At 36.5% G+C, this 14,607-nt stretch overlaps 1 protein-coding gene across 3 annotated transcripts in view; it reads left to right on the forward strand.

Moving 5' to 3' along the window:
- Nucleotides 1-14,607, forward strand: part of FMN2 (formin 2) — a 183,907-nt gene that overhangs the window by 37,039 nt on the left and 132,261 nt on the right. For all 3 annotated transcript variants that reach the window (XR_004593074.2, XR_015731460.1, XM_034428275.3), the window contains exon 4: nucleotides 1,236-1,297. Coding sequence is in view for 1 of the 3 variants with exons in the window: in XM_034428275.3 (XP_034284166.2) it covers nucleotides 1,236-1,297 (62 nt within the window). In the remaining 2 variants the exon portion in view is untranslated. The remainder of the gene's footprint in view (nucleotides 1-1,235; nucleotides 1,298-14,607) is intronic.

Raw genomic sequence — 14,607 nt, forward strand, 5'->3', positions numbered from 1 at the left:
ATCTTCAGTTCTTTTCAGTCATGCGAACAGTAAATGGTCGAAGTCAGGGTTTAGAGGAAAGTTAAATTGAATGTGAATGAATATGTATGAGTATTATATGAGCTAATGAGTTAGAAAATGTCATATCCAGTTTAAATGATTGTCTTAATAAAAATATTGTGATTTAAAACAACTGAAGCAGAGGTGGGTTTCAGCAGGTTCTGGCCAGTTCTGGAGAACCAGTAGCAGAAATTTTGAGTAGTTCGGAGAACTGGTAGTAAAAATTCTGACTGGCCCCACCCCCATCTATTCCCTGCCTCCCAAATCCAGCTGATCGGGAGAAAATGGGGATTTTGCAGTAACCTTTCCTTGGATTGGGGTGGGAATGGAGATTTTACAGTATCCTTTCCCTGCCACGCCCACCAAGCCACACCCACAGAACCGGTAGTAAAAATTTTTGAAACCCACCACTGAACTGAAGAATAATTTTTTCACAAGAGGGCAACAACTGTCTAGAATAATTGATTGTAGTCTTAACAGTCAATGTGTATTTGATGTCCTTTATAGTTCCAGCAGTAGAATCAGAAGTGAACATACTAAGAATTTTCTTGTTGTAAAAATTTATTCCCTTTAGTCTCTTTCTCTAACCATGTCTTATTTTCAACCATGAAAGCCTCTCTACTTCTCTTTTTTTTTCACTAATCAGTACAACAGGGTAGTATCTGATGCTTGATTATTAATAATTATTGATAATTGTAAATACCTAAAAAAAAAAATACACTTCCTATGAAGGATAATTTAAATAAACCATGATATGATATCATGATATGAACCGAGGTGGCGCAGTGGTTAGAGTGCAGTACTGCAGCTACTTCAGTTGACTGCTAGTTCATCAGATCAGCGGATCAAATCTCACTGGCTCAAGGTTGACTCAGCCTTCCATCCTTCCGAGGTGGATAAAATGAGGACCTAGATTGTTGGGGGCAATATGCTATTTAGTATACTGTCTTTGGTGTAAGCTGCCCAGAGTCCTCGGAGAGTGGGCGACATAGAAATATGAATAATAATAAATAAAATAAACCATCATACTGAATCACTGCATGATTCAACTCATAAATGGAGGAAAATAATACACCTGAAAATCAAAGAAATTATGTGGCTCTATATTAGCCATGTGTATCTAGACATGTGTATCTAGGATCTAGTTTCATATTTGGAACAATAAAAATAATTTTTAATTTTACTTCCCAATCCAGAACCTGAAGCTGCTGCTGAGGCATCAGAGACAGAAGATACAGAGATTGTTCAACAGGTACAGGTAAGATCTTGCTAGGAGAACACTTAACTATAATCAAACTCTCCATATTTAAATTACTATTGCTAAAGACAACATTTAAATGGAAAGCAAATCTCTTATAATGTACAAGGTAAAGCCCTTGGTTATATTTCTTAGCATAACATAATTTGGTTTTAAGTTTACTTTTCAGAATCAGCGATAGGAATACATCTTTGTGCCAAAGTCCAGGGTTAAAGACCTGGAAAGGGGCCAAACCATACAGAAAGCAGTAGGAGGTGGCATAACAGCATGCAGCTCAGAGGTGGGTTTCAGCAGGTTCTGACCAGTTCTGGAGAACCGGTAGTGGAAATTTTGAGTAGTTCGGAGAACCGGTAAATACCACCTCTGACTGGCCCCGCCCCCGTCTATTCTCTGCCTCCTGAGTCCCAGCTGATCGGGAGGAAATGGGGATTTTGCAGTAACCTTCCCCTGGATTGGGGAGGGAATGGAAATTTTACAGTATCCTTCCACTGCCATGCCCACCAAGCCATGCCACGCCCACCAAGCCAACCACAGAATCGGTAGTAAAAAAAATTGAAACCCTCCACTGATGCAGCTCAATATCCGCATCTGTGCATCTTGGGAAATTTTTGGATTAACTATCCATTCTTCCCTTCCTCCCCCACATTTCATCAAAAGAAGGCTAGCTTCACATGCTTACAGTTACAGAGTCCGTTTTAATGATTTTGTGTTTGATTATTCTTCTCTATGATAAAAGTGTTCATTCCCAAGGAAGTTTGCTTAGCATCAGGGCAGTAGAAAGAAAAGTTACTTTTTTGTTATGTCTGTATTGTGCTTTAAATGAGCTTAAATTAAAAAAAAAAAAACACCCCTGGAAATGTTCATTTTAAATTTCTAATCAGGATTAACAAGCAGTGGGGACATTGGTTCTGTTTTGTCCATAACATATTCTGAAGGAGAAATATGGAATGGCATGATGAGCAGAAGAGAAGATAATTGGATACATGTATAGCCCACTTTAACTTATATTCTGTCAAAACAGTTATATTCTAAACCTAAATTTATATAGCTGCCTTATTATCCAGAATGTGTTAATGGCAAAATACGTAAGTGCTGAAGGGACTAAATATGTGAATGGTAATAGATGCTAAGGCAGTGCCCATCAGGAAGCAATATTTTGGATTTTGGGCAGAAAAAAGGTTTGTCTGCCATTCATTAAGGCAGCTCCTCTTTCTTTTATGTCAGCCTGAGGAAAGATGTGGTGGCTACTTTAAGGAATAATGTGCTCCTTACTGGAACTTCAATAAATGAGATATTGTGCTTGTGTGATGTCCAAAGCACTTATTTCCAATCAGATTTAAAGCATGCGTAATCTTAGAGGCAGTGGTGAAATCCAATTTTTTTTACTACCGGTTCTGTGGGCGTGGCTTGGTGGGCGTGGTGTGGCTTGGCTGGTGTGGCTTGGTGGGCATGGCTACTGCAAAATCTCCATTCCCACCCCACTCCAGGGGAAGGATACTGCAAAATCTCCATTCCCACCTCACTCCAGGGGAAGGATACTGCAAAATCCCCATTCCCTCCCCACTCCTGGAGGAAGGATATTGCAAAATCTTCATTCCCACCCCAGTTCTCCGAACTACTCAAAATTTCCACTATTGGTTATCTGAACGGCTCAAAATTTCCGCTACCAGTTCTCCAGAACCTGTCAGAACCTGCTGGATTTCACCCTGTTTTAGAGGGTATTCTGCATATGTCTTAGTGGGTATTCTGTGTATCTCTTTCATCCATTTTATAAGGCAGATTTTAAATGAGTCCTGTCTTTGCATGGTGCTTCTCTAAACATTTATGTACTGTACTTGCTAATTATCTTATCATTATCAATTCAATATTAACATCAACAAGCTGAATATTTGAAAATATTTACTTCTACAAACCCTTAGCTTTTCTTTCTACCTTTCCCATCTTTTTGGAAATAGATGAGGTAGAGTAGAAAAGTGTATCATGCCCAATAATGTTTTATAAATCAGGAAATTAGCGATCAGGGTTTCAAGCAGGATTAGTTGAGATTATATTCCTCTTGGATACCCAAATTCTCTATTTGCAAATACTTGTAACATTCAGTCCTGTATCTGGATCTTTAAATTTGGGCACTAGCAACATGTTTGCATACAAATATGTTTGAACACAAATACCCATTTTGGAGAGGTCAGGTCTGGCCATTGTTTCATAGGCTTAAGTTTTATCTTGTTAGGCTACTCTAATGCACTGGACATGAGTCAGTCTTTGAACAGTGTTTCAAACTTCTGCTAGTCCAGAATGCCCTGACCAGGTTGAAGCTGTTTATAGGAAACATTACAGCACTTTTACTGGGTAAAAATAAGTTGAGTTCAACCCCTGTGTAGGATGATTTGATCCTTGCTAAGCAGGGTCAAGCCTAGCAGTGGGTTTCACATTATGTTACTACTGGTTTTTCCCCGCACACGTGCACTTGCTTCGTGCACACGCATGCATGATTTGCACATGCGCCTGGCCTTCCACACATGTGCTTTTCTCGCATGTGCACCTTCCGTGCATGTGCCCGGCCTCAAAAACATGCCTAAATAGGATAGCATAGAACCGCGGTGGGTAGGCGGGGCGGGCCCACCTGCGATTTCTGCTATCGGTGCGGGCAAACTGATCCGAACCGGCTGAATACCTCAGGTCAAGCCATGGGATCATTTTCAGGGATAGCACTGTTTCTGGCTACAGTTCAAGGCGCTGGTGGTTATCTATAAATCCCTTCATGACACAGGGCATGGTTACTTGGCAAACCATTTATCTCTGTTCAATATGAGCAAACAGGACTAGAAGAGGTTGTCATCTTAGTGGCTACTCCCAAAATTTGGAGCAAAGGAAGCAGTTTCTTCATCAAATTAGGTTTTTTTAAAATTATTTAGATAGACTTTGAGGTATGTTTTAACCTGTTGGATGCTTTGATCATAATGTTATGTAAGCTATTCAAGCACAATTTTTGGTAGAAATATCTGCAGTAAATTTCTATCCCATTTAATTTTAAAGAAATGTGAATTTGAATTTGCTTTTTCCTCTTTCTTCAGGGACAGGGGTGGGAAACTATGGCCCCTTTATGACCTGTGGACTTCAACTCCCAGAATTCCTGAGCCAGCATAGATTTTAATTCTGGAAGTTGAAGTCCACAAGTCATAAAAGGGCCATAGTTCCCCATCTCTGCTTTACAGCATCAGAAGAATACAACCTCAAACAGCTGGGTGGGTTTCCAGAACTTGACTCAGGAAGAACCCAGGTAAAAGGGCAATATAGCCCTTTTTCCTGACTTCCCCCTCCTTTGGAATGTGCATCCTGAATACAATATATATATAAATATAATATAATACAAGAGAGTAAGCAGACACACAATGGGGAACACCCATTGAAGAGAGCCACTTAGGAAGCAAAGAAAAGTCTTTAATGTGAAACTGATTAGGAACTTGTCAGTTTCAGGCATAGTTGCTGCCTGCCATAGATTCTAATCAACTAATTAAGGTCATAGAACTAAGCTTGTTAACTTGCAATTAGCACTTTTTAGGAATGTACTGAGTGGCAGAGAAAAGCAGCTGAAGAATAAATACAGTATCTTGTTCAGGCAAGCTCACCATTCTGCAAGAGGAAAAGGAGAAAAAAAAAAAGACACAAGACAATGTGTACTACTGACTGTAATGGCAAATACATGACCAACAGAGAGCACTCCAAGATTATGAATGTGGGCATTGGTCACAAAGTTACTTTTTCATCACTTTCATAACTGCATATGGGCACTGTTTGAGGCAGTCACTAAATGAGAACTACCTGTGTTTTGTTGTTGATATTATTAGATACCAAGCCTTTTTAGATACAAATCTGAGGGCTCCACAGGTTACTGCATGCAAGGCTATTTGAAAGCTACATATCCAAGCCTATCAGCATACATTTTCAAGCTATTTTTGAAATGAATATGTTCATTTAGTCTCATATAGAAATATCTGTTAATTTTTCATGAAGATTTTTTCCCACTTTTCCCTTTTTTTAAAGACTGGAAAAAACATGCAGATATCAGTTATTGCAAGCATGAAATTAACAGTGTGAAACAGCCAGACAGGCAATAATTTGACTTCATTATTTAATGTTAAATATTAAATAGAAGAAAACAATACTCTCGGAGAAAGAACCAAGAACAGCTATTAGAGGAAGGTTCTTTTTGGAGATTTTTCATTTGGCTTCTGAACTATGAAATGTATTAGACCTCTAATCACTTAGATAAATTTCTATTTCAGTCTGATGAGAAATAATATACTGAACAAAATGCATACATGAAGCCATGGTGAAATCCAAAATTTTTTTACTACTGGTTCTGTGGGCATGGCTTGAATGTCCATCACATTCAGCTTTCCTGGATCATCTTATTCTCTGGACACAGTAGCATATTCAATAGTCACAGATGTGAAATTTAAAGAGAAGTCCATTAGGAGGTATTTCTACGCTGGTTTCCTTTATCATGTAACTGCCTTCTAGAAATAAAGATTTCATGTTGGAAGCATAGGCTAGGGGAAAACATCCTTTCCCCCAAATGTATGCGCTGGTAAGCATAGGACCCTTTCTCCAGGAGTAGGAATTTGAAACGGGGGTAGTTTAATGCGCCTCTGTGCTTCAATGACTTCTCCCTTTTCCTTTTTATTCAGTTTCAATTAAACCAAGAAAGAGTTGCCTTTCCCACAACATTAAGGGCTGTTATGCAGTTTCCAAAGATACAACAGAGTGAATACCAATTTTCATTCTACCAATCCACTTGAGTGAGTCCTGGGCTTTCTGTCGTATCTACCACAGTCATTCTTGAATGAAAATCGGTGACTTTGAAATGACCCTTTTCCCTCTTTCCCCACCTGACCATTAGGCTCTTTGTTCCCTCTTGCTAGAGTAGCAGCTAAGGCTGTGCAGTTGGAACATAGAGGAACACCAACCTATTGTATGCTCATTGGGAGGAGAGTTACAAAGTTTTTATTTATTTGTTTGTTTGTCAAGCATTTATAAGATAACAGATATAAGTATAAACATGATTATGAATACAGGAAATGGTTATGGAATAAATGGGGACAGTAGGACAGAGACGGTAGGCACGCTGGTGCACTTATGCACACCCCTTACAGATTTCTTAGGAATGGGGTGAGGTCAACAGTAGGCAGTCTAAGGTTAAAGTTATGGGGGTTTGGAGATGTAACCACAGAGTCAGTGCATTCCAGGCATTGACCACTCTGTTGCTGAAGTCGTATTTTCTGCAATCGAGTTTGGAGCGGTTTACCCTGAGTTTGTATCTATTGTGTGCTCGTATATTGTTTTTTTTTTAATTTTTTTTATTTCGAATTTATATACCGCACCTTCTCCCAAAGGACTCAGGGCAGTGTACAGCCAGATAAAAACATACAATACAAACATTAAAAACAATTAAAAAGATATATATTAATTTGGCCCCAAATTAAAATAACAAACCAATTAAAAATATTATTTAAAAAATATATTTAAAAAATATATATTAAGCCAGCCCGGCTTGCTGAAAAAAGAAAGTTTTAAGGGCATGGCGGAAGGCACTGAGGTCTTGGATTCGGTTGCGGTTGAAGCTGAAGTAGTCATTGACAGGTAGGACGTTGTGGCAGATAACCTTGTGTACTACACTTAGATCAGACCGAAGGCGGCGTAGTTCTTCTACAACCTTGAAAAGAGGCCTCGGACTACACAGTTGTGTATGCTTTTCACCCACCTGTTGATCTTACTCAAGGGATTCTAGCAGAAATCACTTGTGATCACACCCCTGTGGGAATCAGCTTCTTTTTAGAATTAGGGATTTGAGAACTTTCCCACAGCAATCCTGCTAGTAGGAGAAAAAATTAACCAAGGCAATTCTTTTAGCCTTAGTGGTTCTTAAAAGTATATCAATCAACACAGCTTCAGATGACTGAGCATCTCGACTGCTTATTTTTTTGCTTCTTTATATGGATTACTGTACATGTCATTTATTTAATTACTGAGGTCTGGAAAAGCAGTTTATTCTGGAAATTTATCAAAATATCATGTTCGGGGAACATAACAATTCTTTATTGTTTTAAATCTTCTTTATCCACAAGACAGACATTAGTCAATGCTATGCTATTTTTTTGATCTTGGATACTTTACTGTAGCCTTGGTGTGGAGTTACAACTGTGGATCAAAGATTGAGACTGCGGCTTGGATAGAACCTTATGTTGAAAACAGATTTCACTATTGAAATAAACAGGAATTGGAATAAACTCCACTGAAAACTGAACACAGACGTATCTTGCAAGATTTAATGGTTTATTTTTCCAAGAATTTGAAAATAAAAATATTCATTCTGGAAATCCATATTCAGTGCTCAGTGCATTTTTGAATACAATTTGAAAAAAAAATCCCAGGATAATGTGAAAATCTAATTAGATTACTGTTTTAGAATGTAAACCTGAAGACAGAATCTGTATTATTTTTTTAGCACTTAAAAAAAATAACCTAAAAGGAACCTAAATAGCCTAAAATTATTAATCATGAACATCTTAATAATCACCTTATTTAAAATAATCATCTTGTTTTAATTGCATTATTCAATTGGACAACAGTTCATAATTTTGGTTAGATTTGTCCTGAGATACTTTAACTGGGTTTTCAGGATGTTTCAGAAATATTGTATTTACTAGATGGTATGAAAATATAAATTATGTCTGTAGTGTTTTCTTTGTGCTTGTATCCAGTTAAAAGCTCCTGTGGGCCTCTCCTCACTGGTGAATTGTTTTCTATCTATGATTGTGTTGGCAGAAAGCTATACTTGCATGAGAATGTTTGTCCGCATTATACTGCTTTTTTTACTGGGGTCACCTGGCTTTTTTTCATGATGATAGGTGGCAGAGCCTAATAATATTTTGTAAGTTGGAAGCAGACAGCTAATAAGGACTTGAATAGCATTCTGAATTTACCTTATAACTAGCTTGAGCTGAGCAATGATTTGCTGAAGATGCTCCCTGGAAGCTCCCAACTCATTCTAAATGCATTTGGGAACTACGACTGGTGGGGAAATAGTTGGATTTAAAGTAAATTGGGAATGTTTTGCAGATGGGGTGGATGGAGGTTTGATAGTGCTATTCAACTGATTTGGGTCCTGCAAAGAAGTATATGTTCCTTCAGGCAATTGTAAAGAGCAGATAAGGAGAAGGCCTGGATGTTGGAAGTTAGGTAAAGCATTTGATAAAGAGTATTGTGTAATATTCTGATAGCAGGTCATTAAAGTATGGATTGCATGACAATTCTGTCTTTGTATAACTGGCTTGAAAATTATACTCAAAGTGAGCTCATCAGTGGCTTTCCATCAAAGTGAAGTGATCCATAATAATAGACATAAGGTAACAGGTTCTAACCAGGGGTGAAATGCTTCCGGTTCGGACCGGATCGCCTGATCCGGTAGCGATGGCGGCGGGTGGTTCGGAGAACCAGTAGCAAAAATCCCTGTGCCCCCCCCTCCATGACCAACTGAGCCGCACGATCATCAGAGGCTTTTTTTTTTTTTACTTTTAAAAGCATTTTTTCTACAACCTCTTCCGATGAAGAAATGCTTTTAAAAGTAAAAAAAAAAAAAGCCTCTTATGATCGCGCGGCTCAGCTGGGATCGTCAGAGGCTTTTCAAAGCATTTTTTTCTGCAACCTCTTCGGCCGAAAAGGTGGTAAAAAAAATGCTTTGAAAAGTCTCTGACGATCCCAGCTGAGTTACCTGATCATCAGAGAGGCTTTTCAAAGCATTTTTTAAAAAGCATCTCTGATGATCCCAGATGAGTTGCCTGATCGGCAGAGGCTTTTCAAAGCATTTTTTTGCAACCTCTTCAGCCAAAGAGGTTGTAGAAAAAATGCTTTGAAAAGTTAAAAAAAAAAAAGTTGGCCACGCCCACCCAATCACATTACCCACCACCACCAAGCCACGCCCACAGAACCAGTAACAAATTTTACATTTCACCCCTGGTTCTAACTAGATGTTAGAAAACTCCTATCAAAAAAAGCATTGCAATTAGTTTCCCAGACAGGTAGTGGTCTCCTTTTAGTGGATATGTTCAGGAAGAAATTAGCCAACCATCTTTCAAGAATACTTTAATTTGGATTTCTTCATGGCCCCTTCCAAGAGACTGATTCTTTCAGGAAGAATGGCCTTTCTATTATGTTAATCATTGTGCAACTCAGGAATGTCTATGGAGATTCTCAGTCATCCAGGTCATGGTTATCCTAAAGGTGCTTTTTCATGATGTTTCGCTTCTTATCCAAGAAGCTGAAAAAGCTTCTTGGATGAGAAACAAAACGTCTTCAAAGAAAAAGCAGAAAGTCCAGTTGCCTCTTGAAAAAGCACCTTTGGGACAACTCAGGAATATGGTTAGAGTTATTAGGCAGAGACAGAAGATAACATAAAGCCAGGCACTAATTTCCAAATAAAGAATGAGATAGGTAAAAGGCAGTAGATAAGCCGTGGGCAATGAAAAAAAAAACAAGAAGCCAGAATTGACAACTATAAATAAAACTGCCAGGCCAGCAGGCTTCACATAGACTTCATGAGGAAGAGGAGAAAGGATCAGGTATCTTAATGAAGCCTTGTGGTATTCCATGATAATCATGATAATTGTGCTATGTTTCAGATTCAAAGGTAAAAAGTTGCCTTGAGCATGCAAGGCCCAAAACTGGCACCTGGTTGCCAGTTTTTAAAGTGTGTCACTTTACTCAATACTGTGCAATTGCTTTAAGAAGTTGTGGGCAGGTATTACATTTGCACCTCTGCATGTTTCTAAGTACTTTTTTTTTTTTTTGCCTTCCTTCTGAAGTACTGTGCAGCCCTAAGAATCACCAGCCTTATTAGAAAGCTTCCTTGAAAACTGAAAAGATAAACTAAAAAACTGAAAGATAGAAATCAAACACAAACATGTTTATCTTGGGAAAAACTATATATTTGGCTATCAAAGAGAAAACTATAACCCAAACCAGATTAGGAGTTGTATTTATTGAACATTTTATATTATACAAGTAAAGTGAGGTCGGATAGACCTAATTGATTTACAAATGTAAATTAAGTTGTTCTGCCTCCCCCGGAATGTAACATAGATATATTGTACCGAATATTAAGTTATTAAGGTACTACTTATAGGCATGTATGTTATTTGTTTTGTTGTTCTGTTTGTCATTTATCTGGTGTGTTGTCTTCTTTTTTAATGATAAATGTAAATAAAGATTATTAAAAAAAAGAAAGAAAGCTTCCTTGATATAACACTACCAAAATGTTTTAATCTTTAATTTGATGCACATCGTGTAAATTTAGTATTTCAATCTAGTATTTGGAGCTATAATTTAGAAATAATTTCTGTAGATGTTTCATCCTATTTATTTTGCAAGGTTAATCTTCTTAAAATTCATGAGACCAACCTAAAACCAAGGCAAAACAAGAAATTTAGCAGAATATATTTAATACGGAGTTTCTGTAAGATCTCTACTTAGGCACTAGGTGGCAGTTGTACATCTCAAAATAAGTCTTGCAGATCCCGCCAAGTGTTTTCCTCCTGTCAGACTTGTTATTTTTAGTGGGGATATTTATTTATTTGAGGCAGATATTAGTGGTTGTCTGAATTGCTGCAGTGGTGCCTCCATTATGTCATCACAACTGGTCAGCTTTTCTTGAAGTCTTATAGCTGTGAAGTCCCACATATATTTATTGGAATAAGACCTGAGAGGACTTTGTCCCCATAATACACCCTGATTTATTTACTTAACTGTATTTAAAATAATGGTGATTTAATATTTCCTTATGCTAAAATAATTACCTAATTTATTATAGACAATAGTAAATATAATCAACTTGTCATAGAATTTTAAAAGAAAAGGACACTGTTTTAATAAACATACAAATTGTAATAAAAATACTGCACTTAAAAATTGCATCAATTTTTAACAACATTCGGGAACATATTACCACATGTGGTGGACATGCCCCAAAGTAAAATAATATTGGAATAGAATAAGAATAAATTTATAAGAGATAACCAAACAGTGAATAGAGATGAAACCAGGAATACTTTTTTTATTAGGAATACTTTCAGGGAATTATGAAAAAACAATACAATATTTAATTATACATATCACAACAGCAGCGAGAATAATATATGCACAAAATTAGAAAAATAATAATATACCAACAGAAGAAAACTGGATAAGAAAAGTTTTAGAGTGTGCAGAGATGGATAAACTCACAAAAGAAATACAAGATAAGGAGGAAACAGGATCACATGGTATGGGATAAATGGTATGAATGGTTAGAGGAGAAGTATAAAGGGCAAGAAAAGATTAAATGAGGAAGATACAGAGTTTGAATGTAGTAACAAATATGTAGAAATGGAACAGACACAGAATGCATGATTGTAATTTAATACATTGATATTTTCATATGTATAAATAAATATTAGAATCACATGTATAGATAGTAAATAGAAAAAAGGGGAAATGGATATATAAGAAATGATGCAGAATAGTGATGCAGAAATGTTGGAAAGAAAAAAATTGTAAAAATTTCATTTTTTGTTTTAAAAAAACTGTTCAATAAAAAATATTTTTTAAAAAAAATTGCATCAAAATGGAGACCAGACACTTATAATCCCAAACCCTTTTAAAATAAGGAAGGTTTTGGCTGTCTTACACAAAGCAATTGAGGGAAAGCAATTTGACATTGATGGAACCACCAAAAATGTTCTCTTTCTCTCTTTTTTTTAAAATTAAATAAAATTTTCTAGAGAATATTGGAACAGTGTGATGAAGAACTCAACAAGTAAACAGTTTGATACAGGAAAAACACTCCTTTTAACTTCACATTAAATACAGATTATGTGAATATAAGGATCTTCCTAGGTTTACTAGCGCTACAAGTAAACAGAGTCCAAATATTGTAATAAAACTCAGTCATGTGGGGAATTTTACCATACATTCCAAACCTAAAAAGTAATGCTTAACTCTGTATGCTATTCCAAGTTTGATATGCAGAAGTTGGTTTTAATTTCATACATTGAGCATTAAAAAAAAGATTCAATAGTTAATATACTCAATGTTTACAGAGTAACAAAATAAAAATTAATTTATTCCATAAGATTTGTCCAATTTAAAAAGCATTATTTTAAGGGAAATATTTTCTTTTTTGTAATTGCAGTGGCAATATTTTACAAATTATGAAAAGTATGAAAGAATGCATTTTGACATAGTAATATAAATCAGGGTTGTAAATCAGATCCCTATTCAGTGTAATTACTTGAAGAGCTATAATTTCATTGGAATAGCCCTCCTCTTTTGTGCCAACGTATTTGTGTTTTCAGTGAAAATTTCCTAAAAAGTTTTCAAATATAGGAAGAAGTCTTTCTTTGTAAAGAGCTATAAATACATTTATTATCAATTCAGTGTCCTGAAATACCTTAAAATATATTGACTGGATAGAAATATTTTAAAATATGTCCTTGAGGAAAAAAAAATTGTACAATAATTACAATCTTTCTTATAATAATAGTTTTCTACTATAAAACCCGGTACATTGCATTTTCAAGAGGAATTCTAAATTGTTAGAATTCAGTTGTCCAAGGGTGATTTGCTATAAAGTTAATTGGAGACTTTGAAGAAACTTATAGATACAAAAAAATTTCCATTTGGAAGAGGGTTTTTTTAAGGAACTATCTTGCCCTAAATCATCTCAATCCTAACAAGATTAAAAGTAAAGGTAAAGGTTCCCCTCGCACATATGTACTAGTCATTCCCGACTCTAGGGGGCGGTGCTCATCTCCGTTTCAAAGCCGAAGAGCCAGCGCTATCCGAAGACATCTCCGTGGTCATGTGGCCGGCATGACTAAACACTAAAGGCGCATGGAATGCTATTACCTTCCCACCAAAGGTGGTCCCTATTTTTCTACTTGCATTTTTTTTATGTGCTTTCAAACTGCTAGGTTGGCAGAAGCTGGGACAAGTAACGGGAGCTCACCCCATTACGTGGCACTAGGGATTCAAACTGCTGAACTGCCAACCTTTTGATTGACAAGCTCAGCATCTTAACCACTGAGCCATCGTGTCCCTAACAAGATTAGGGGCAGTAAATAACAACAGTAAATTGTCTCTCTGAAAATGACTGCTGGGTTTCTAATAGATGTATCTGGGCCTTATTAGATATCTGTACATTTACTTTCTTTTGGTCTGTTGTGTTTTAACAGTTCTTAAAATAGCTTGTTCCATGAAATATGCTTTTCCAGGGACTGACATGTAAGAAGTGAATTTTGGGTTAATGCAAAACTGATGGGGGCCATGTTGCAGTTCTTTCTATATTTCGCATGGGTGCAGAATGAGATGCTGTGTGGTTTTCCTTTTAAATATTTCTAATCATTATTTTGTAGCTGCTAACATGGTTAACATGAACAAATTCATTATAACATATATAATTCATCTTACCTCCAGATTTTTTTAGGCAATCCCTGCTTATTTAATTCATATAACAACAAACCTGAGTTAGGCTAGGCCAAGACAAAAAAAAAATGAGTGGCTCTAAATCATTCACTGAGCTATATGGTCAGATGGAGACTTGAACCTGAGTTCCCCTGTTTATACTCCACCACTTTAATTGTCACAGCACACTATCTCTCCTGTTTGGACAAGAAGTCATAATAATAACCGTTTCCTTTATTTATTTCCTTTATTTATCAAGTTTATATGCTGATCCAAAACTGCTTACTGTGAGTGGGTTACATATCCTGTCTTCATCCACAATGTTAAAATGGAGCGTAATAATTCATCTATTAGCCACAAAATAATAAAATTCATCAATAACAAATGTTTCACCATTGCAAGAGGAAACAATCTCATAACATATCCATCCACATGATTTGTTGGAACAGTCAGGATGTAACTACCTTAAAACCTAGCAGAGATTGGATCATGCAGGTGTTGGAGGGAATGTTATTCCAGACAGAAGAGCTTCATTTGAGAAGTGAGGCCCCAATTGAAAATACAGTCGTAGATGGCAATTTCCCAAAGAGAGAATCTGAAGAGAGCCCATTCTTCTTTTCTCTTATTGGACAGATAGGTTCAATAGGGAGTATGTTAAGTTTCAAAGATACCCAGATACTGAGTCGCAAAGGGCTTTAAAAGTAACAATCACCCTCATTAATCTGTCCAATTTAGAGTTTTACTTCACTTCTTAGTTTGAAATCAAAATGCTGTTAGGATCGCTCTTTGATTTCTGCTTTATAGAAATCAGA

This window comes from Pantherophis guttatus, chromosome 1 (assembly GCF_059756535.1).
Source record: "Pantherophis guttatus breed Tessera chromosome 1, ASM5975653v1, whole genome shotgun sequence".
Classification (NCBI taxonomy): domain Eukaryota; kingdom Metazoa; phylum Chordata; class Lepidosauria; order Squamata; family Colubridae; genus Pantherophis; species Pantherophis guttatus.